The 24,485-nt window shown below is 41.8% G+C and overlaps 1 protein-coding gene across 1 annotated transcript in view; it reads left to right on the top strand.

Annotated features, from left to right (window-relative positions):
* SLC22A4 (solute carrier family 22 member 4) overlaps nucleotides 1-24,485 on the top strand; it is a 54,453-nt gene that overhangs the window by 21,747 nt on the left and 8,221 nt on the right. Inside the window, exons 4-9 of the mRNA XM_006261136.4 lie at nucleotides 9,721-9,892; nucleotides 14,450-14,576; nucleotides 18,092-18,192; nucleotides 19,158-19,372; nucleotides 20,017-20,199; nucleotides 21,454-21,589. Of these exons, the coding sequence (XP_006261198.1) occupies nucleotides 9,721-9,892; nucleotides 14,450-14,576; nucleotides 18,092-18,192; nucleotides 19,158-19,372; nucleotides 20,017-20,199; nucleotides 21,454-21,589 (934 nt within the window). The remainder of the gene's footprint in view (nucleotides 1-9,720; nucleotides 9,893-14,449; nucleotides 14,577-18,091; nucleotides 18,193-19,157; nucleotides 19,373-20,016; nucleotides 20,200-21,453; nucleotides 21,590-24,485) is intronic.

Raw genomic sequence — 24,485 nt, 5'->3', positions numbered from 1 at the left:
TGAGTATATATTAGAGTACATTATTATGAAAGAGTATTGCATACATCTTTTAAATAATAATGGGGGGGGGGAATTATATCAAACAAACATACAAAAAAACCCTACAGGGTTTCCCAAGACCTTTAGAAGTAAAACATGCAAAAGCAGGAGAAAAACCTGTTGTTATCAAGTGTCCTTTTTTTTTAGGGTCCTATTCAGTAAGGTAGGTGTGTGTGTGTGTGGGGGGGGGGGGGGGGGGGTCCTGTTGATTTCAGTGAGAACAAAGTGTTTAAAATAAAGCATGTGCTTACTTCGTTGCCCAAGTTGCATTAGCTGAGTACATATGAGGGGAGCTGCTCGCCTAGTAAATTTGAAGAATTTTCTAATAATTCATGCACTATAATAGTCTTCAAATAAGTTGGAAGTCATTTTTCAATCCCTTGACTGTTCCTTGGAATTACAGTGGCACTGCAGTACCTTTGTTAGTATTTCTGTCCTTAGTGGAAATAACTGTTAAAAGAGGCATTCATGCTTTTCTCATAGAGAAATTTATCCTGTGCAATCTAGCCTGAAAACCTTGCTGATTCTCATCCTCTCTCGGTAGAGAAAACAGTTGCTGTTGCAATAGTGAAAGGGAGTGTTTGAGGCTTGTTATCGAAACAAACAGCTCTCAGTTTGGAAAACCATGTTGCCTCACTCCCTGCTCCACCCACTCACTTTTAGCTTTCTTTCTGCTCCCTGTATTTCAGCGCTGTGACAAAAGGTCTGAGGCCAAATTTAGGCTGGGCGGGTAAACCCACAAACTCAGTCAAGCTGCATGTTCTTTTGCCACTGCTGAACTGCATTGTTCAGTAACTAAAGTGTTGTAAATTAAAATGACCCATATTCCACAACAATATGACATATTAATCAATGATTTCCCAAGAGGTTAGATTATGGGGGGGAAACTGTTCGCTCCTGCCAGTCAAGTTTAATGCAGCTTGCGGTTTCACATAAAGTGCATATGTTGAACCAAAAAGAGAGGTTTTTCACTATAATTTCACATGGAGTGGGCAGAAATGTCACTGAAGTGACTGGCAAATGCTATACCAGGGATGATTTTGTTCTAGAATCACAAAAATGTCCACTAAGTTTTTTAATTTTCTCCTATTTTATTTAATGTAAAAAAAAAAAAAAAGCCTGAATTTTAAAACAATGTGGCTGTGAAAATTTACTTGTATAATTGCAGCTTTGACCTAAAGGAAGCCAAAATAACTAATTTAAATCACCTCATTAATTTCATTTTTATAAATTTATTTTAATGTTGTTCTTTTGAAATATTAATTGTTTTAAGAGTGGCTGTTGCAAATTCCATACACACTCAGATATTCAATTCATTAGAGAAGAGGCTTGACATAATCAGAATGACAATGCATCCTTTTTATGGACTTGGTACAAAGCCCATTTAAGTCTAGGAATATTCCTATCAACCTTGGCAAGCTTTCGCTCAAGCCATAGTCTAAATGACTGGAAAACTACCTCAACTTTTGATGATGGTAAACTGTACTATAGCAACCCCAAGTGCTGGGAAGTTGGTTAGGATGTTAGGTCCTGTTCATTGCATGCTGTTCCTAATGCAGGGTATATAAGGACTGTAGGTAGCTGTCCAGTGTTGTGGGATGGGACTCTCTCTCCAAAACTTTTTGCCTCTTTCCCCTCACATACCCTTACTTGATTTTTTTTTTTTTTTCTCGCTTAAGTCGGTATCCCTTTTCTTGTTTTTACTGAAATGCAGGTACTCTGTAGTTTGGATTCACCCCCACCCTTATAAAGACAATATTGATGCGTGAGAGAGACCAATTTAGTGACTTGGCTGATGGGTTTATTGGGAGTCCCTGTGAGCCATGGTATTGTTTTTCTGGCTCTTACTAGGCAGCATGAGTAGAGCGTGCTGAAGGCTTTTAGTCCTGGAAATGTGAACTTCGCCTGTTTCACGGTAGATATAGTGGGTTCTTGAAGTAAATATCTTAAATAACTGAAATATGGAGCTTGAGCTTCCCTACGTATTTTTAATTTCTTAGCCAAAAGAAAAACAAGTTCTCAAGAAAATCTGTGATTTATGAAAAATAATGTAGACATTTATAATTAAAAATGGTTGCTAATGTTTTATTGATGACTGCATCTGAGTAATTTCTTCCCATTTTATATTCATTAGAGCTTTTGCTAGGAGTAGAGCTTCTAGAGAGAAACAATGGCCCAGGCATGTTTACAGCAGGCATTCAAAGTCAAGTACATTAAAACCCAGACACATTAAATTGACATTCATCCTATTTTGTAAAGTAAGGCTCTTACCCAAGATTTCTCCATCTGATTGCAGTTTTAAATAAAACACTATGGCTAGAAACTAAACAAAAGACTCGAATTGAACCATTAACTATTCTTAATTTATTCTCTCTCAAAACTCACAACAACTTAGTAAGCCCTGAAAAAGCTTCACTAGGTGATCTAGTATGATCCACTGCATCTGGCAGGACTGGTCCTTCCATTAGTGGGAATAACTTAATTTTTTCTAAGCCTTTCTTGTACTTCTGTAGTTGCATCTTTCAGCCTGGGAAGTCTTTTTCTGCATTTTTAAAAATAGTCTCGGACGTTTGTTACTTTCTGTATTCAAAGACAGTTACTATAAAAATATACTAAACCGTAAAGACATGGGTATTGTCCCGGAATTGCAAAATTGCTCTTTTTATGGCAAAGGAGAAGAAAGACAAGGAGTTCAGGTAAATGTAAATGAAAGGCTTGCTCTAATATTTTAATATTAATATTTTGCTCTAATAAATGTGTTTGAATTGACCAATCTAAAATTGTAGGAATTGAATACAATATTTAAAATTCCATATATCATTGGTTTAAATGTCAAACTTCTCCTAAAACAACCTATAAGTGCATGAAGCACAAGCAAACAGACACCAGAGGAAATTTCTGTAGCTCTCTCTCAAAAAAACAACAACCGCAAAACCCCAAACAAAACAGCCTTGGAAGCAACCTTGAGTGGAGAGAGAATCTTTTTTTTTCAAATTGTTTACTGGGGAATTATTCCAAAGACGTAGCTAGTGAAAGGCTCCAGTCCAAAATAACAGGTGTCTCTTGGACTGGTTTTTGATCTTGGACTTTTCTGTCATTATAGCAGTATTCAATGATTTGATGCATTACATAACTAACATCCCACATTTCTGTGACCTTTGTCTGTCTACTTGATGTATTTTTATTTGAGTCCAGGTCACATTCTGGGAACAATAGACTCTAAAGCCCATAGTGATACACAATGTATATAGCCCAAGAGGCTTTAGGATAGAATTGTTATGCTGGGATATTTTTCTTTTTGCTTTGCTTTGTTTAGTTTGCTTGTTTATGGGCAAGCTATGCATTTTGTTGGAGAATAAGCCAAGTGCTTGAAGGCTTATGCTGTTCCTGTCTCTAAAGGATTAGCTACTGCATTAGCACTATACTCCGTGCGAGTCAGCTACCAGGCTTGGTTTTCATTTAGAGATGTGCAACACCTATGTTACAAGATACTATCCTATTTTTCATGTCTTTCAACCTATGATTTTTTGCTGCTGTTCTCTTCAAAAATGAAATTATAGAATCTGAGCTGATATCAATAAATTCCTCACCTTAAAAGACTCTGCTTCAGTTGACTGTTTACATCAGTCCAGAGACATGTCTCCCTACAGTATCTTTCAAAACTGGGTTGTATGTTAACCCTTAAATTGATTACACTAAAGATCACTAAACAAGGAAAACCAAATTAATTATTTGTACAGCATATTGTGAAAACTCCTGAGAGTATCATTAGTCATCTGTCTCTGAGAATTTCCCTTAGCATGGTGTTAAGAAGAAATTAATGGAAATAAGCAACAAAATGTGGAAGCTCAAACCCACAGCTAAAATTGATTTTGGTTGTTGTTATTTAATTGTATAAGATTGTTAACAGTGCTGCTAATCAGCCCTTATGGTATGAACTACCTTCTTTTTTTTGTGGAGCACACTAGTGGCTCTTGGCTTTGAGTAGCTACTTCCAGCATCTAGTGGAGTGCATCCAAATGGCAATCTCATAACATCCCAGCACTGCACCGTTTGTGACTCAGTTACCCACCAACACAGTTATCATGGTGCAGTGTTAGGATTGTGGTGCAGTTGTTCTTTTGCAGAATTTTCCTTGCAACCAAAAACACCTTCAGACTGCTGGAAAGGAATTATGTCTTCCCATTTTCTCCCGTTTCTTTTCTTTCCTTGCACCCATACAAGAATGAAGAGAATCCTAAACAGTTTCCCTCTGCCTGTTCAGTGCTCACCAATGCTTTCATGCTTCCAGGCAAAGCAAGAGAATTGCTCTTCAGCAGAATTAACTCTACCAAAGGCACTTGAAGATCACAGAAGGTTGAATGTGATTCTAAAGCAGTGATTCTCAGCCAGGGTGCCACAGCACCTTGGGATGCCTTGAGATCCATTCAAGGGTGCCACAGGCTGCCACTCGGTGTTACCGTGGTTAGGAGTGCAAACATGATTCACAAGATAAACCCATAGACTTCATATAGGAATTCATGGTTTTAAAAACAGCCTGGACTGTTGTGGTCTTTCTGAGCTCCTTGCAACAGAAGAATTGATCTTATTTTTCTGTAGTCAAAACACAAGTGAAAATTAGGAGCTGGCATTGTCTGAGGACTATATCGAGTGTCATGAGGAGTGCCTGGAATCTCAAAAGGTTAAGAACCACTTCTCTAGTGTTGTTAACTATGGCTCTTCTGGAGACTAAACGGCCTTGAGAGATCATACCAGCTTCTCTGCCATTGGTTCTGTCAGCTTTTGTAATCTCCTAAAAGAGGCTTCTTCCATCTTTTGGCCAAGTTGTCATACTCATGGCCTAATCCTTGTCTCAATTAAATCAATCATAGGCAGCCTTTTGTTCCAGTTTATAAAGGAGTTTCTCCTGTCTGGAATTCAAGAAAGGACCCTTGCTACTCTCTTTTCCACATTTCCCCCACAAAACTCTATGAAATAGTAAATCTTAAGAGGCAAGAATTCTTGTGGGTGATATCTTTTTTGGGCTAACTGTATGGCTGAGATTGAGATAGACATAAGTAAGCTTTGGGGTATTGCAGAACCCTTCCTTAGGCTAAGGTGGCAGAAATTTAGCTATTGTTCAGAAACTGCCCAGGACTCCTATTTTTAAGAGCACCTTATTCAGGCTTTCAAAAGTGATTAAATAAAATTCTGCACAGTGTTTTACAGGAAATGCAGAGCAAGGGGAAAATTCATGAATAAGACTCGGCTAAATCAGAAAGTCTCAAATTGTTGGTTTGACACCTTACAGGTCAGGTGCAGGGATCCGGCTGTCATGTGGTGCTGGTTCTCCTGCTTCTTTCTAGCTCCCAGTCATATTAATGAGAGCTAAAATGCACAAATAGTTTATAATGTAGGTCATTCCTGAAATGGCTGGAGGTATATCAAATGAGCATGGATGGAGGGAAAATGGCCTGCAGCCTTGAAAACAGGAGGGAAGGGTCCACATTACAGTCTCTTTATTAAAATGTGTTCCCCATTCTGCAAGTGTTTGAACAGTTAACTTGAGAGACGATGCACATAGAGATGTGAAGGCCCAGAAAAAAAACAGAAAAATTTAGAGAAAAAAAACATTTTTCCCTGTTTTTTTTCTGAGGACTTTTTTTTTTGTTTTTTTTTTTCCTTGAAAAACTGAAAAATTTTAGAAAAATTTAAAGAACCTCTTATGAAATACTTTCTTTTAGAATGTTGAATAAAATGTTTAAGACCAGGTGTTCATATACTGCTACCCTTTACTCACCAAAAATGTTTCCTAATAATTATGCAATAGGAAGACTTTTATGTAAGACTGTCTACAGTATCATATCATTGCAATTCCAGTACAATTCTTGTACCGAGGACAAGCAGTACAGTACAACTCTCAAATGCAGGAGCAAGATGTATTTCTGCCCCCAGGGGACACTGGCATTTTCACAAGAGAAGGAAGAAGGATTCAGTGTCTTCTTTGCTTGTGGACTTTCCTCTACTGTTGACTTTTGATCTAGAGGTTGGTGGATCTGTTCCTGTCCTCCTGAGGCCTCAAAGGACTGGGAGTGGACACTGGCAGCAGCATCCATTTGTTCCTGTAAAGATTAGAAACAAGGAGCTTATTGCCCTGCTTGTTCAAAAGCCTCAGGAGAGGAGACAGACCAAGTCTAAAGGTTTTGGAGTTAGAAGGAACCTGCTTCCTCTTGGCCCTGTGACCTTGAGATCCACAAAAGTACAGAAGCAGCACAAAGGAGCTGAAATAATGGGTTAAACTTGCATTTTAATGATATCATGAAGTTGTACACTGCAAAAGATCTATAGAAGAGCGAAAGAAGTTATAAAGCATGTAAAAGATACTCGTAGCTGCAATCTTTAAGAAGAAGCAGGAAGAGAATAATGCAAAGAATAAAATAGCGACACGCTCTGTAGTAAAAGTAGATGGAGTAGAATGGTGACCTCATTTGAAAATTTACTGAAAAACAAAGGAGGTCTTCAAGAAACAGTAATAACTGAGGATCTTAAAGTACACAGAAGTGTAAGGAACACTGTACTTGATGAGGATGTCTTTTGGGTTCAGCTGCAGAACTCCCTGAAGATCCTAAGGCCAATTTCTTCAGCAGTCACTGCATCTGAATCAGACAGTGCACTTTTGTCAGACATTCCTTACCAAATGACCTAGATAAAATCAACTGTTTTTGAGAATCTAAGTGCATCTCCATTTACAAGTACAGAAGAAAGAAAAGTGAAAGACTATTAACAGACAGGAAGAATTCTGTTGCCAATCTATTAACGCTGCTGCAAATCTCTTGGATCCAAGGTTCAAAGGCAGAAATGTTAGTGATGATAGCACTGCTACTGCATTTGACTGAATTACAAAACAAGCAACACACTTAGGACTTGATGTTGGAAAGGTACTTTCAGATGTTGCAGAATACAGAATATCTTCAGGTATTTGGTCCAGGAATGCAGTCTGGGACTCTGCCAAGCATATCCCTTCTGCAATGTGGTGGCAAGACCTTTGCACAACACAGCATCTGATTCCTCTTGTTTTTCGCATGCTTCAGATTCTTCCATCTTCTGCAGCATGTGAAAGAAATTGGTATTAGACAGAGTTTCATGTAGCAAAATTTGTATTCAATGAGTCTTGTTTTTTCCCCTTTTTCTCAGCTCTTTTTCAAAAAATGAGTGCTTTCTGTATCTGCTTGACACTGTGGAGGAGACTAAGTCCAGAATACGTAATAACTTTCTTTATTTTACTATAATGTTGATGGTTTCTTCTATTTTCAACTTTAATTTTTGCCTGTTTCGTATAAACTGGCAAAAACTAAGAGATGCTAGGTTAGAGTTCAGCAGCTTGTAGCTCCATTTGTAACAAAAATTGAAAGCATTTTAAAGTAAATTCAATTAGTAAATTTGTAATTATTATCTGATTAAACTATACTTTTACATGTAATAAATGTACCAAACATGATACTTTTATGAGCAAACCAAGTTATACAGAATAAAGGTTATGTTCTTAAAGTAACAAAGTGAATTTAGATCTGTAACGGGTGCTAAGAAAATAAGTATTGCATACATTTCAATTTTCCCAAAATTTCCGTTTTTTTCTGGGCGGAAAAAAACCCGAGGGAAAATGTGTCTTGTTTTTTTTTCTCCTATGGCTTCCAAATTTCTGGAAATTTGACATCTCTAGATGCACAGAATAGGAAGAAATGAAAGGTTGGAGTAATTCAGGAATTGGAACTAAAATCAGTGTTGCCAATATTGGTAAGAGAGCACTGGTTAAAAGCCACTGTCAGTTTGCTTTACTAATAAAACATGAGGCTATTCTTCATGTTTATTCTTTCAGCACATTATTGGGGTAGGAGGATGAAAACACAGGATAATTAATTTAACTGTCAGGGTTTTATTATGCAATAGTATATTTTTTTGAGTTGTAAATACCCTGAGGGGGATAGTTTATATCTATTTTAATTAGTCATTATGTGGTGTCAGTTTTTTTTTTAGTTGTTTTATTTTCATAGGAACATGTTTAGCCACCCCCTACCTACCTTCCCTAGGGCCAGATCAGTGTCCTGAGGAATCTGTTGGGGCATTTCAACCAGCCATTCCTCGATAGTGGTAGAATGCAATGCCTAAGTGCCAAACTACCAACACTGGGAATTGGCTGACAGAGGAGCAAGTGGAGCTGTAGCTCACTGCACTCAGGTAATCAGAATATGTCTTCAGGAGCAAGGGAAGTGAGTAAAGCAAATCTGCCATTGGATTTTGTCACTATTGATGATATCTCATTATATACTAGGAAGAGGCGGCATTATTCTTTGTGGAACTGCATCTAGTATAGTTCACTTAACTTTAAAGATGTTGACTCAAAGGTGGAAAGAAGGATCATGGGAAAGATCAGAGGCCAGTGTAAAGGGATTCTCATGCAAAGACACATTTAAAAAGCTGACTTTGTAAAGGAGGATGGGCATTTAAAAATGCCTAGGCCAATATTTTCAAAGACACGCATTTGGAGTTAAGCACCCAGACAAGCAACATGATTTTTCAGTTGTAGTGCAGGTACTAGCATCATTGAAGAACATGAGATCTTCTGGGTGCTCAGCATTTTGCAAATCAGGCCAGTGAAGGCCACTCATGTGTCCTTGTTTTTCTTTTTGCATGACACCTGCTTTCACCAATTAGTGACCCTGTTGAACTTGCCACTGTAGGAATGCACTGAAGCAGTGGATTTGCAGAATATTTAAGTCTTGCTCTGTTCAGGCAGCTAACAGCCTCTGCAGTGAACAACTTGTGCCATTGTTCTGCTCTTAAGATTCAAGGCACAAGCTGATCCCCATGGTATGGCTGCATTTCTGTAAGAAACTGTACTGTGCATCGCCAGATATGTATGTCTTCTTCAGAAGCACCTGTCCCTGACTACTGTGGGACACATTACAGAGGCTATGGGGCGCTATAGACTAATATGGCAATTCCTGTGTCCTAAGATTCTTACTATTGAGTTACTAGTTTAGTTTAAATTTCCACATCAGGGCCTTTATAGTCCCAAATGTGTTTGAACTGATGGCAGTTGAGGACAAGGTGACTGGATTCAAAAGATGTTGTAAATTGTTTTTTTTTTTTTCTCTGATGCCACACTTTGAAAATAGCAGATTTCACTCAAGAAATGTAAGACTCTTCCCACCTGTCTCCCGAACAAGTGTTGATACTAGTCCTGCAGAAATTTAGAAGGCTAGTGAAAGAAAAGTTCCTTTTTTATTCAGATATTTTATCTGGTTCTGCAGCAGCATGGGTGTTATCAGGAGAGAGGTGAATAATAGTGTTGTATTCCTTGAAGTCTGTTTCTGTTGGACTAGCAGGGGGCGCTGGATATCATATTTCCACACAATATGATAGCTGAACTTTAAAACAGCATAACTTCAAAATATAATATTCAGTTGAAATCTAAGGGACTCTTCCATGAGAGTAACATCATTTTAAGGTTCATTTTATGTTGTGTCACAACTCCTTGACAGTGTCACTTTGTGTTGTAAAGGAAATGGCTTCTTTTCTTTTCTAAATCTTTTCTAAGATTGTATTTTGGCTTATTCTTGTAAATGTGAAAAAAATACTTAGACATGGATTAAAAAAGAAAAAGAGTTTAAATGCTAATCCACACTCCCTTGTTTTGAACAGGCACAGAAATTCTTGGCAAATCAGTTCGTATTATATTCTCTACATTAGGAGTTTGCATATTTTTTGCAATTGGCTACATGTTGCTGCCACTATTTGCTTACTTCATCAGAGACTGGCGGATGCTGCTACTGGCTCTTACTGTACCTGGGTTGTTCTGCGTTCCACTGTGGTGGTGAGTTTAATTGTATTGCAAGGTGTTCAGCTTCAGAAAGTCCCTTCTGTAGCTTATCGCCTCTTTTAAACTGTGATATAACCGGTTGGGTTATAACTTCAGTTGGCTGTGGATTTTTTTTTTCCTTCACTTCCTGGCATTGTGGTTGCCAAGTGAAGAGCAGTGCCTTGGAGATGAACCATTAAGCCAGTTTTAAACAAGTGTCTGTGTAATCCCCATTGACACTGTGCGAGTCTGCCTCAGGCTGGATTTCCAGTGCCGTTCAATAATTCTTTCCAGACTATCTGACTCTTAGCTTCATACACCCTTTACTGCCTTTTTTATCTCTCTTATTATTGCTGAATTGCACTGTACAAGCTTTCCTTTCTCACTTTTTTTCTTTCATTTGTTTTCTGAAGCTTATTCTCTCTATATAGATACAACTGCTGGAATATATCAAAATCTTCTTTATTGAAACAACACAGAAGCTGTGAGTCTCACAGCATACAGTGTTTGTTTCTAATGAACAAAATTCTTGTGTAATCTTCTGCCACTACCCTGTGTAGCTACACCATTATATATGACATATCTTGTCCTTGAAGAGGGAGGGGGATCTCTTTGAAGTTAAATGACCATAATCTTTCTCCCAACTCATGTACTCTCACTGACTCTGGCACCAATATGAAACAAAAAACCAAAATCTTGAAAGCCAGAGAAGTTTAGTGGGGGAAACAATGCTCCCTGGAGAAGTCAAATGGTGCCAGGCTCATTTGTGAACAAGATTCTAACTTAGACTAAGATCCTCTATCTTGTTCCATATGGGAAGATACTGAAGCCAGAGGGGATCTGTTCAAGTGTGGAGAATTACCTGTTTGAAGCAGGTTGCAAGGGTGAAGCCTAAATCAACACAAGGGATCTCATAAAGCATGTAAGAGGCAAGGGTTACAACACTCCAACCCTGTTATTATAAAGCAGTACATCTTGGGTGTTGTACCCAGATTCCCCACTAGAGGGAATGCCAAAACCATGTTTATGTGAGTTAAAAAAAAAAATGAGCCAGAGACTGGTACCCTACAGGTGCATCTCTATCCTGCCTTCTGCCAGGCAATGTAGTATAGTGTAACTTTTCTATCTGTGCTCAGACTTAAAGTCCTGGTGCAGCGTGGATTGTTTCAAGAAGCCAAGTGCTTGTTCCTCTGAAGTGGCCTTTAAAAATTGGAAAGAACTATGGATTAGCCCAGCAGTCTGTAGCAGATCATCTGTCAGCAATTTTCAACACTTAGTTTATATATTGTTTAGGTAGTATCTCCTTCAAATACTAGGTAACTCTCTCTTCCAAGTGTGGCTTGATGGATTAATAGTCTGTAGCAGTGCAGAGACCCTTTGTAGTATAAATACCTGATACCATACATACCATTCAGTTACACAGGATGAAACCAGGCATTGCTGTCCCTTAGAGCAGCATCAGCAAATCCAGAGCAATCCAGTGTTTGTTAATCTACCCTAAAAAAAACCTTCTTCTCAGGATCCCATTCTCTCTCTGTGCTGGCTTAAATATCCTCATCCTATAAAAGGGCCTGTCTGGCCTCTAGAGACTGGGAGTGCCTCACTTCCTGCTCCTTGGGGACCTGTATTTATGGGGGGATCTGTGCATTTTAAAACATTTATGAAACAAATCTAAAGTAGGTGAGACTCCTCAGATCCTTGGTTAAAGAATTCCATTTAAATCGGCAGGGACTGTTAGATGCTTTACTTGGCTTCTGCCGCAAGGAGGACCTTTTCTCTGTTCCTTCTGTATTCCTGTTTTCCTTTGACCCCTGTATGGCTGAGCACACAGCTGAGATCAAAGGTGGCAGTTCCTCTGGGAGAGGGCATGTATTTGAGCTCTGAAAGCCCATCAAGGGGGAGCTTCTGCGAAGACCTAAAATTGTATCTGGAGCACATGCCTTAAGGTAAGTGTTCTTGGCTTTTCTTGGCAATTGGGTGAGCTGAGGTGAGATGGGCTAGAGTGTGCACCCTCCTGCTAGGAATCCTGTTTCCACTTTTTGTCCACGAACATGAGTGCCTACCACAGGTCTGAAGCCTGTGCAGACAAGTGTAGTAGGTGAGGAGCATTAGGCCTTTAGGCTTTATGAGAAATGCCTATCTGACAGGGTTTTGCACCTAGAGTGCTGACAAACCATTGCATCACATGGGTGGAGAAGTACTGTTAGGCACTCTTTCCTGTATCTTTATTTTTTTCCTGTTGCCAGATTGCCAAAGGAACAAGCAAGCTTCAGCAGCAACATAAAAAAAAGATGTTCCTTGCTCTGCACATGTAGCACTCAGAGGCTGGATTTTGAAAACATGACCCTACTGACTCCATCTGTCCAACCTTAACAACCTTTTTCCCAGAGGCTGGTCCACACTCTGCTCTTGGCTGTCTGTGTGTTGGTTTTTGTCTGTTTTATCTCTGCACTGCTCTCATCCACCCACTGCTTTACAAACTGACATACATTTAAATAACTATTTAAGCTCTCCCTTCACTCACCCACAGCTTGTTATGTACTCCTAGTGTGAAAAGGAAAGAAAACATAGACAATATGGGAAGGCTTAATGTTTTGTTTGGCCTGGTCAGCAGATGAAAGAAGAGAAGCTATGCCTAGGACATCTGTGTTGTGAAGTCAGTGCACTAATTTCCTGGAGAGAGCCTTGTTTTAGAAGGTAGGGGTGGGAAATGTGGGGTGTTGCCTTTACTTCCAAGAAGGTGCATGTTTCCTTCAGAAAAGAGTTCTCTCCTTTCATGCCAGTCTTGCCCCGCAAGTTTCTCTCTCTCATTCCTTGAAGCCACCTCATTGCTGATGTAACAAAGAAAGCCGTAGTTTTATATCACTCTTAAGTGAGACAGATTAAACCTGACCTATGGACTGTGAAATCCCATCTTGGTGAACTTAATCTTTCTGCAGAGGTTTCTGCTGCTTTGTTTTGTTGTTTAATTGCTGAGAATATTCAATCAAACCTTTTCAGAATTTTTTCCCCAATACCAGTTTGCTATCCCCTGGATGGAGAATTGGTCAGATTTCCTGTGCAAAAGCATTACTGTAAATGATTTAATTTGAAATGCTTTTGGAATCCATGATATCTATGCAGGCTCTTTGCACCCCCTTTGCAGCTGACAGCATTGTTTTGTTATCGAACAAGAGAGAGAGAAACAGCTGCTGAGGATAAATCTTAAAAAAAAGAAGTATATAAATATCTGTGAGAACTTCTAAGGACTCTCCAGATTATTTGCACTGATCTTACTGAAAAATCCTGCCTGGGGCACTAGTGAAAAAGTGTGTGGCCAGTATCTTCCTAGTTGTTGTTTGTCCATATCACAAACATTGAATAAATATTGCCCAAATGATATCCTCTGGGTCTGGTGCAGCATCAAGATACAAGGTGGAGACTGAGGTTCTTTGACAACAGTGTGTGTGTGTGTTGGGGGGGGGGGCAGAGTTTGCACAGTATCTGCCAATAGCATTAGGCTCGGATACTCAAAGGTATTTCGGTGCCAGTGCCTCTTGTCATTTCCTTTCAAGAAATATCCAATCAAAAAATGAGAGAGAGATGCTCCAAAGGTGTCCTGAATACCCCTTGTTTCTGCAGTCTGTTTGTTTGTTATTCATTGGATGACCTGTAAAGTAATGACGTTGGATTGAGAGTCCTAATTTTACTTTAGTAGCATAAAAATTATTTAGTAGCATATTAATTGGGTGGCACTTGAGGCCTTTGAAAAGAATTTTAACAGCTGCCATGCAGGCCACTAGGTTATCCATCAGGAAAGTTAGTCTCTGACCTGTTCTTCCAGAGAGAGGAATGACCACAAACTAGGAAGGGCAAGACAGCAGTCGAAGGATTTAAAGCTCAGAAAGAAAGGGATGAAGGAGATCCATGCAGCTCTGTTCTGTGTTTGATATGAACAGTCATGATCATGTTTGGATCTTATTGGTGAAATACAGTCCTAGCTGCAAGATGGCACTGCCACGGTCCTCCTACCTGACAGGTTTTGACCAGCTTTGCGGTAGGAAAGTGATGTGTAGAAGCTCTCTGAGGTACAGAACTTTTAAATGTCTGCACCTTTTTTTTTTTTTAATATATCCATTGCACAGCTAAAGCATTTGTGTGCCATATCTTCAGCTTCCTGTGCCATTCCCATACAGCTGGCTTATATACTTGATTTTGATACCAGCCCAAACAGAAGTTACTTATTAAACAGCAAAAATTATTCAGTTTCACTGATATATATTAGCTACCCCTTTCAGAAATAAAAAGCCCAAACCAAGAATGCAGCTAACTTTAGAAATGTGTACCAAAAAGTGGTCCAGTCCTGCAAGCCCTTAGTTAGTAAGGTTACCTGTGTGCTTGTAGTGCCATTGAAGTCAAAAGGACAATTCATGATAGTAAATGTACCGACATGCTTACATGCTGGCTGGATTGGACCCTACCATAGGAACCAATCTGTTAAGGGGATGGGAAAAGATATGATAACGAACACAATCAGTGGAGTCATGGGATCCCTGGAAATGTGGAGTCATTTTGTTCTGAAACTTGTTTCAGGGTCATTCCTGAATCTCCCCGGTGGCTGATCACTCAGAGAAGATTTCAAGAGGCAGAAGTCATCATCCGAAAAGCTGCAAAGATGAATGGCGTTACAGCCCCAGATGTGCTGTTTGACCCTGTGGAGGTATGTTTTCACCTGTCTTTGATCTGCTACTTAATAATTCTTCCTGTCATCCTGTTTGGACAGTTTGCTTCCATATTCTTTTGAAAGCCAAAGTAAAAATAGCTCTGCCACTAGATTTATAGTCAATAGTTCATATTTGGCATGAGCCATGCTGACAGTAATGCAGCTTGCATCACGAGTGGAAAAGTAGAAATTAGACTTGCTTTTCTATTTTGGTAGTAAGATCTCTCATTTTTAGTAATGACTCTCTGTGCTTTTCAGTTAGGAACAGGCTCTTATAGGATGGAATCTGTCCCTGGGAAACCTGGATTTCTTCCTCACCCAGATGAGAAAATCAGAGGAAAATACACTTTCATCTCAATTGGATGCAGTATTCACAGCTGATAACTTAACACTACCACTTCCAAAAGAGAGGTTGTATGAGGGGCAGTTGTTCTAGTGCCCTAAGCTTTAAAATATACGACTGCTAGTCAAAAATACCAAGGGAATAAGCAAGGCTTCACTGATCAACCAGAGCACAGAACTGAAGGAGTGCACCTCATTACTAAGGATGTGCAGAGTGAAGGCAATTCCAGTGTACACCTAGCAGTCTTTCTGACTTGGTATGCTGCCCTTTTTGATAAGCTCTTATGTTGTATCTTCAATAAAATTGTGCTATGTGATAAATCTGCTGCTTGACAGACTAAACTGTGCACATGCCTTTTTGTTTCCTTTTGGCTATGCCACTTGTATCTCCTAAAAAAGCAAATGGGCTCTGAAAATAGGAGTCCTTTTCTAATAGCTCTCTGAGACGGAAGCACCACCCCTATTTCACAGCCATAGCTTTGTTGCATCTTTTAATACTGGAAATGTTTTGGGGGGGTTTTCCTTGCTGCTGTAGAAAAGCCTATCTGTCATCACTGTCAACTTACTTTTGGATTAAAGGGCAGTCTGTTACCCTCTCCCTCCATCCCAGCAGCACAAATATGAGTATTTAGCCCTAAAAGTCATATCAGAGAGCAGATTATAATTGTACCTTTTATCTCCTGTTAAAGTGATTTTGGAGCCTGAGAAAGGGAGGACCCGGGCAACTATAGGCCCGTCAGTCTTACCTCAATCCTGGGGAAACTCTTTGAGAAGATTATCAAGGAGCACATCTGTGATGGGCTGCCATCGTAGATGATGCTCAAGGGCAGCTAGCACAGTTTCATTAGGGGCAGGTCATGTCAGACCAACCTGATTGCCTTTTATGATCAGGTCACAAAAGCATTGGATGCAGGTGTCGCTGTGGATGTAGTCTTTCTGGACTTCAGCAAGGCCTTTGACACTGTCTCCCACCCCATCCTCATTAAAAAACTAGGCGACTGTGGCATCGATGCCTACACAGTCAGATGGATTGCTAATTCACTGAAGGGTCGTACTCAGATGGTGGTGGTGGACGGGTCATATTCGACCTGGGGGGAAGTGGGCAGCGGAGTCCCCCAGGGCTCAGTCCTTGGGCCCGCACTATTCAATTTCTTTATCGGCAATTTGGATGACGGGGTGAAAAGCAACCTGTTCAAATTTGCTGATGGTACCAACATTTGGGGTGAGGTGGGCACGCTAGTAGGGAGGGAAAGACTGCAGAAAGACCTGGATAGGTTGCAAGGGTGGGCTAACAAAAACAGGATGCGTTTCAATATGGACAAGTGCAGGGTGCTGCACTTGGGCAGTAGTAACCGGCAGCACACTTATAAGATGGGAAACTCCCTTCTTGAGACCACGGAGGCAGAAAGGGATCTTGGAGTCATTGTTGACTCCAAGATGAACATGGGCCGACAATGCGAGGTTGTGGTCGGCAGGGCTAACCGGACCCTATCGTGCATCCACAGGTGCATCTCAAGTAGGGCCAAGGAGGTGATCCTCCCCCTCTACGCGACACTGGTCAGGCCACAGCTGGAGTACTGTGTCCAGTTCTGGGCACCCCACTTCAAGAGGGATGTGGACAACATTGAGAGGGTCCAGAGGAGGGCCACCCGCTTGATCCGGGGACAGCAGGGCAGACCCTACAATGAGAGGCTACAGGACCTGAACCTGCTCAGCCTTCACAAGAGACGGCTGAAGGGGGACCTTGTGACCGTCTATAAACTCACTAGGGGGGACCAGAAGGGTTTGGGGAAGACCTTGTTTCCCCTAGCGCCCCCCAGGATAACAAGGAACAACAGCCACAAGTTGTTGGAGAGTAGGTTTAGATTAGACATCCATAAGAACTACTTCACAGTTAGGGCGGCTAGGATCTGGAACCAACTTCCAAGGGAAGTGGTGCTGGCTCCTACCCTGGGGGTCTTTAAGAAGCAGCTCGATGCCTACCTGGCTGGGGTCACTTGAGCCCAGTTTTCCTCCTGCCCAGGCAGGGGGTCGGACTTGAAGATCTGCAAGGTCCCTTTCGACCCTACTTCTATGATTCTATGAACTGTGTTGTACAGATAATCTTAGAAAATGAAATCTTCCAGCTAGCCAGTTCTGTACAGCCAAGGAAGCAGCAGTTAAGTTTTGCCCAGACAGGCCACAGTACCATGATTTAATCTGTGGTGCTTTGTCTCCATGGCTATTCAGTCCTTAGCTGACTGTTCCCCTGAGACTACCTTAGTATCTTGTATATGTTATGTATAAATCGCACCTATATACTACACAGTTGCCAGAGAATAGCAACTTCTTTCTATACTTAGGTTATGGCAGGGGACTGGACTTGATGATCGTACAGGTCCCTTCCAGTTCTATAATTCTGTGTATAATTTATGGCCACTTACTCAAGCAGAGGGTAATTCTTAGGTGGAAGGCCTACCTCTATGCTCTGAATTGGTTTGATCAAACCAAGGAAGTCCGGTGGGGGGTGGCGGAAATCAGTGGAGAGCAGCATGGAGACTGTTTGCAGCACCAAGCTGGCTCTCGGCCTTTCTCATCCAAGAGAGCAAGGATGGTAATTTTCATTCTGATGAGTTATTGAGCTCCATACTAGCTTTTCTCATGTGCCATTGTAATTGATTACTGCTAGATACCTTGTAAAACCTAGAATTCTTACTTATTTTTTTTTCTTACACTGATTGTTAATTTCAGCTAGAGAGAGAGATGAGAAATTGTGCTGAAACTAACCACTGGTAATGAGGTCACTTCTAGGAAGGCTTTTTAAGGCACAAAGGAGGAGAAGTTCTTGCAAAGCTTTCCTCAAGAGAAGACCATTGGAGTACAGGCAATCTAACTGTTGTGGCGTCAGAGCTGCCCTTTGCCACAAGTAAATTAAAGAAGCATTGGTGGTGGAGAACAACTAAGTTTTCTGTCAGTGGAGTGCTTTTGCTAATGCAGAACTGGCTGGCTAGCAGTGAATGAGCATGCTGTCTAGTTGTTCTTCCACTGAGCTTGAAGGAACTTGCAACCTCCCAGTGTGTGTGTGGATGATTTCCCATAGCTCAGACTGATCTGTGAGATCTCCCAGGGAACAATCCCCATTCTTAGAAGAGCAAAGGATTCTTTTGGTTTTCTTTTCTGTTTCCCTTCAGATGCAGGACTTGAATCTGCAGCAACAGCAGACGGCTGATCTCTTTGATCTTTTCAGAAACCAAAACATCGCAACAATCACTGTTATGTCCCTGCTTTTGTGGCAAGTATTAGTGTCACCCGAAAGTACCCAGTCAATGAAACAATGCCTGATTTTGGTGCCTGACACAAGTTTAAGTAATAACTGGTCTCATAATCTGGGACCTGTTTATATATGGGAACCTCCATGGGGTGTGCAAACATGTAAGCAGGGAGTGTGAGTGTGAGCACCCAAGCGCACCAGCAGGATAGCTGTACCACCAGACCATTTATGTATTCAGAACACTCTTTAAAAATTAAAAATGACTACAACCTTACCTTCTTCTCCATGTGAATTAGCTGTTATTTCTTGGGGTATATGTAAGCCATATTCATGTTCAAAGCCACACAGGTTCAGTGGCAGAACAATAATTGGAACCCAGTGCCATCTTTATCTTATGTTTGTACAGTGGAGTTCTGATACATGTTTGGGGCTCCTAGATAACATAGTTTCCTAATTCTTATTCCTGTAGAAAATGCCACCTCCCTTTGGAGAAACCAGTTAGTTCCTTTTGGACATCAAATTGAAGTGCTGTAAAGTCTGGAATCTGAACCTCTTACATGTCACATAAATGAGACACAATGGAGCTCTTTGATTGGACTAACGATTTAAATTGAATTTGCTGTAGGAAAAAATTCACTGTAAACAAGATTGTACTTGGCGCTTTGCCATGCACCGAAATGTTTCAGGGCTTCACTGTACTAGTAATAGTGTTTTGCCATTATGAAAAACATGCACTGAGGTTTTCATTAAATGAACTGCATATGGGAGGGACAGTTGAAACTGAGGTTTTCTAGAAGCTGCTGTGAAGCTGATCGTTCATGCATTTTTAACATTAAAAGGCTTGCACTATGTTGCGTCTGTTGGAATTTCTAGTCCATCTCAGCCATGTTGAGGTCTTGTATCGTGCGGTTCTGAAGCAGGATCTTTAGTAATGTAGATGTTAGAGCAGCATTTCTCTGATCCTTTACTCTTTACACCTTTCTCAGGATGCTGACATCAATTGGTTACTTTGGACTGTCACTCAGCACTCCTAACTTACATGGAGATGCCTACGTCAATTGTTTCCTCTCAGCTGTCATTGAAGTTCCAGCCTATGTGATTGCTTGGCTGCTCCTCCGGATCCTGCCTCGGCGGTATTCGATAGCTGGCACCTTGTTCTTAGGAGGAGGAGTTGTTCTCTTCATTCAGCTGGTGCCCACATGTATGAGCTTCAACTCATGATGTAGAAATAAAATACCATGACTGTTTTTTGATGGCATGTTTATTGTTCCAGGAAGGAGTTGGGAACCAGAATGGTCCTGGGTCACACTTAGTTGATTCTGGCCTGATTTTTTTTTTCCCCCCTATATGTAGTTATCGTTGGTTTCACATCTGAAAATCAACTATTGATCAAACTATTTAGAGAAACCAGTGCATAAAACTGGAAAAATAAAGATGCAGTTGTGATCTTGTGGGCTCTCTGGTTACAAAACCTACATGTTCTCCTAATGTAGACATCAGTGATACTTATGTGCTCTGCTGAATAAGGATGGATTTAAGCAAGCCTTATGTTGATTTGCAGAATCAAAGCCTTCATAGGTTTTGAGAAGGCTCATACTGAGAGAGAACCAAATCCTCAGAGTACAAAATAAGGTGCTCACATCTATTGTTATCATGTACCCTTGGGTAGCTAGGAAATGTAAAATGTAGGTATGGGATTCTGAAGTTAAATAAAGCAGCTTTATTATAAGAGCAAACAAACAAAACTTGGGGAGGAAATAACCCTTGGGATATAAAAGCACGTAGAAGTCATGGTTGCAGGAATCGAGCGTAGCTTTATCATCTTTATTTGATTTTTATTTTCAGCCCTTCACATCCTGTCAGTCATCCTAGTAATGCTGGGGAAGTTTGGGATCACCTCGGCATTCTCCATGCTCTATGTCTACACTGCTGAGCTCTACCCAACCATAGTAAGAAACATGGCCGTTGGAGCTACCTCCATGTCTTCCAGAGTGGGCAGCATCATTGCACCTTACTTTGTCTACCTTGGTAAGATGCTTCCTATGACTTGGCTTGATCTTGGGCACAGAGATCAGAAAACTGCACAGAAAAGTCTTTGTGCATAAAGTTGTCCAGTTGGAATTGGCCTGGTCTCTGATGACTTCTGAAGCAGCATTTCAGACCTGGGTGTGATGTAATGCCTCATTTGGGGTCTCATTTTTAGGCTGTTACTTGGGTTGAGAAGTTCTAAAGTCATCTGCAGAGCAGTTCCATTGTGGGCGTTGAAAAAGTCAGGGGTTTTGTGGAATAACTGCATGGGATTAAGTAATTTAGGACTGTACCATGTTATGTGCACATACAGGGGGCCTCAGTGAATGTTTTTCAGCCAACTTCAGTTCTGTTGTTCTCTAACTTCGAATACTTGATTTCAGTTTTGTGTGTAAAGACATAGGTTAAAAAAGAGGGGGAAAAAACAAGCTGGGCCTACCTGCCCCATCTATAATGAAAGGCAAAGAGCATGTTGTGGGAACACTTAAGTCTACAAAGTTAGAAAATACCTCTGCAAAAGTTGCCTATGCAATCTTGTGGCCACAGTCCCTTCTGCCTATTCCACCCAAGCCTGTCTCCTCCTGCCCTAAAGTCCCTTTAGCTGGCTTGCTCTTTTTTGGTTGCTTTTCCCCTCACATTAGCCTTTTATCTCTGTCCTTCTCCAGCTTCTTTATTCTATGCCTTTCTTCCTCTGCCCATTATGGGATCTCAGACATGGTATCCCAAGTGCCTGCCTTCAGCCCCTCTCTCCACTGTTGGAGAAAGTCATGTATGTTTAGATAAGCTTAGGAGAATTTTGTGGGCTCTTGATATTTGCTTCAGTTAAATTAGGACTGTACGGTTCATCCACCTAGTGACCCAGAGGGAGATCAAATCACAATTTTTTAGCTTGTCCTGCATTATCCAGAGATCTTCATTGCTAATCCTAATTCATCATAGAAACTAGCAATTTATTTTTCATTGGAAATTTATACTGTTATGTCACAAGTACGTACTCTACTGCATTAGAAACTCTGTTTCCTTTACATGTGTTAGTTTGACTTTTTTATATCTTGAAATATGTTTTAGTTACTATTGGCAGGTGCTACCAGCAGCTTCAATCTGGGATTAATTGGTGGTGGTGGTAGGGATAAGTAGAAATATAAAATCACAGATTATTCCAGATAAATTATACATTACGCCACTGTTTGTATCCATGAGCTTGTGGTAATTGTTGGTGTATAACCAGTGTTGCTATATCCTGTGTTCTGCCAGGTGCCTATGATAGATTCCTGCCTTACATTCTCATGGGAAGCCTGACTGTACTGATAGGGATTGTTACTCTGTTCCTTCCGGAAAGCTATGGAAATCCTCTCCCCGAAAACTTGGACCAGATGCTGAAAGTAAAATGGTAAGTGGGTTTTATTTGTACAGGCAGATCCACTCAACAAATTACACTCTGCAGATAAGTGTCTTGTCAGATCTTTTCCAATAGAACAAAACATTCAAAGTGACCTCTGATTTTTTTTTTTCTTGGGGGTAAGTGGGGAGCAGGTTCATATCATATGGGTACAATTAAAAAAAATTAACTACAGTATTAATATGGGATTAGTGAAGAGCAGGGGTGAGCAAAGTCTGGCCTACAGGCCAAATCAGGCCCACAGCAAACTCCATTTCCCAGCAGCCCTGACGGCAGCAGCTCCTTCTGGCTACTGCCGCTAGACCCAGTCTCATTGCCCACCACCAGGGGTGGGACCCGCATGAGCAGGGCACATGGCTGCAATGGCGATGCAGCTGGGAGTGAGACAGGTGGGGCTGGGAAGCTCCTGAGATCTTTGGGGGTCCAGGGCAGAGCTGTGATCCATTGCCCCCATACCCCTGTGATGAGCTTGGGTACTGCAGGCAGGGGTGTGCAGGCAACAGCTCTGCTCTGGCTCTGGCCCCATGCTGTCACCACTGCAAGATCCTGGCCCTGACCCTGGAGCACCTCCCTGCTCAGCCATGTGCCCTGCCTGCACCGCTCCAGGCCAGTGTCCATTTAGACCCTGGGAGCTTGGGGCTGCCGTGAGCCCGCGGCTTGACTGGCTGGGAGCGGCATGGACAAGGGCTGTTGGGAAATAGAAGTTCAGCCACCAGCTCGATCCACCATTTTGCCCATCCCTGGTAAAAAGGATGTGCATTTTAAAAAGCAGTATCTGCCGTATTTTTTTTTTGTATTTTGAAACAGCATGGCTCAGTGATTTTTAAACTCAGAGCCAGGAATACCTCAGATAGGGTGTTAGCATTTTATATCTATTCATGTTCTATAGTTTAAATAAGCATAATCAGCACATCACACACTAAAGAGTAAACAGGAATGTTATCTTCCTACATACTTAAATACCATGATAGCATTAGATGCACGCGTGTGCGTGCCAATTGCCCATCAAGAATGATGGGCAGGGGGTGGGATGTCTGGGGACAGAGGTCTGTGTCCACCCTCCCCGCTCCCTCTCCCCACCCCACTGCTTTGAAGCTGGGCTGGGCTGCCCTGCCTCCATCCCCTGAACAAACCCTGTCCCACCCTGTTTGCTCCGTCGCTGTCACCGGCAGGGCTATGGGGAGGTGTGGGGAGGCAGGTCATGGCCAGCAGCACTGACCTTGAGCCCCTCCCATCCCCCCCATCCGCTCCGTTTTCATGGCCTACAGGGAGCATGGGGGGACCGGGCCAGCGCCCCCCCTCTGTCCCTTCCATCGCTGCTACCACCTACCAACGGGGGGGCTGGGTGGAGACAGAGGCCTGGGGCCAGGCTCGTTCCCCCCACCCTCACCCCTGCCGCTTTGGACCCGGGGTCAGAGCCGCTCTCCCCATGCCTGCCCCCCAGGGTGCTGGCGGAGACAGAGCCCAGCATCTGTCCTGCCCCCTCCACTCCCCTCATCTGCCCTGCCCCCGCCATTCAGGCCAGACTCCATTCCCCCACAGCGTTCGGGCCCGGGGCCACTGCCCCCTCACACGACCACTGCCACCTCCTGTCTGTCCTCGCTGTCATGGCAGCACTCCACTGGCTGCTGTCCTGACTGCTTTATTTGCACTCTGATTGGCTGCCAAGACAGCCAAACAGTGTGAATAAAGCTTTATGCACAGACAGACTAAGGCTTTTATTTATTTTATTATTAAGGTATAATAATTACCTTTTCAATATCCTACTTCTAAATATCTATATCTCTCTAAATAGATATATTAAAAAATGAAATTACATATGCACACACAATATATACATTATGTTTTATATTATATTTTACTGAAGAATTAAGATTTGGAAGAAGAAAGGCAGGGAGTCTGGAGACCTGTGAGCAATTCCCTATCTATCTTTGCAGCATTTCTCTTTCCAGTCTCTCTCAGCTATACCGTTTGATCCAATAGAAGATATTGACTCATCTCATAAATTTTGCTTCATGTAAGGCAGGCACTTCTCTGTGTGTTTTTTCCCTGTTTATCCCTACCAGAGGCGCGCTTAACACTGGGGAGATGTGCATACAGCACTTCCCCTGCTTTCTGATGATGAATTGAAAGACTTTTCATTTAGTGAAATTTGTTTCTTTCATCTGAACTCTTTTAATCTTTGAACAGATGCATATGGGGTTCTATTCTAAAAATACATGACTTCAGTCTTCTGATTTTCTTTTTGGTAGCTGAATCAATGCTATAATTTAACAGTGGGCACATCTGCACCGGAAGCTAATTGCGTAGTAGCACATCACATCATGGACAGTGCTAATACGTTACTGCACAATATTACTAGGCTACTTCCCAGTAGATTCATAGATGGTAGGGTTGGAAGGGACCTCAATAGATCATCGAGTCCGACCCCCTGCATAACCAGGAAAGAGTGCTGGGTCTAGATGATCCCAGCTAGATACTCATCTAACCTCCTCTTGAAGACCCCCAGGGTAGGGGAGAGCACCACCTCCCTTGGGAGCCTGTTCCAGACCTTGGCCACTCGAACTGTGAAGAAGTTCTTCCTAATGTCCAATCTAAATCTGCTCTCTGCTAGCTTGTGGCCATTGTTTCTTGTGACCCCCGGGGGCGCCTTGGTGAATAAATCCTCACCAATTCCCTTCTGTGCCCCCGTGATGAACTTATAGGCAGCCACAAGGTCGCCTCTCAACCTTCTCTTGCGGAGGCTGAAAAGGTCCAGTTTCTCGAGTCTCTCCTCGTAGGGCTTGGTCTGCAGGCCCTTGACCATACGAGTTGCCCTTCTCTGGACCCTCTCCAGGTTATCCGCATCCTTTTTGAAGTGTGGCGCCCAGAATTGCACGCAGTACTC

This window comes from Alligator mississippiensis, chromosome 9 (assembly GCF_030867095.1).
Source record: "Alligator mississippiensis isolate rAllMis1 chromosome 9, rAllMis1, whole genome shotgun sequence".
Taxonomy (NCBI): domain Eukaryota; kingdom Metazoa; phylum Chordata; order Crocodylia; family Alligatoridae; genus Alligator; species Alligator mississippiensis.
The sequence above is the reverse complement of the archived record's forward strand: the minus strand, read 5'-3'. Positions and strand labels throughout refer to the sequence as shown.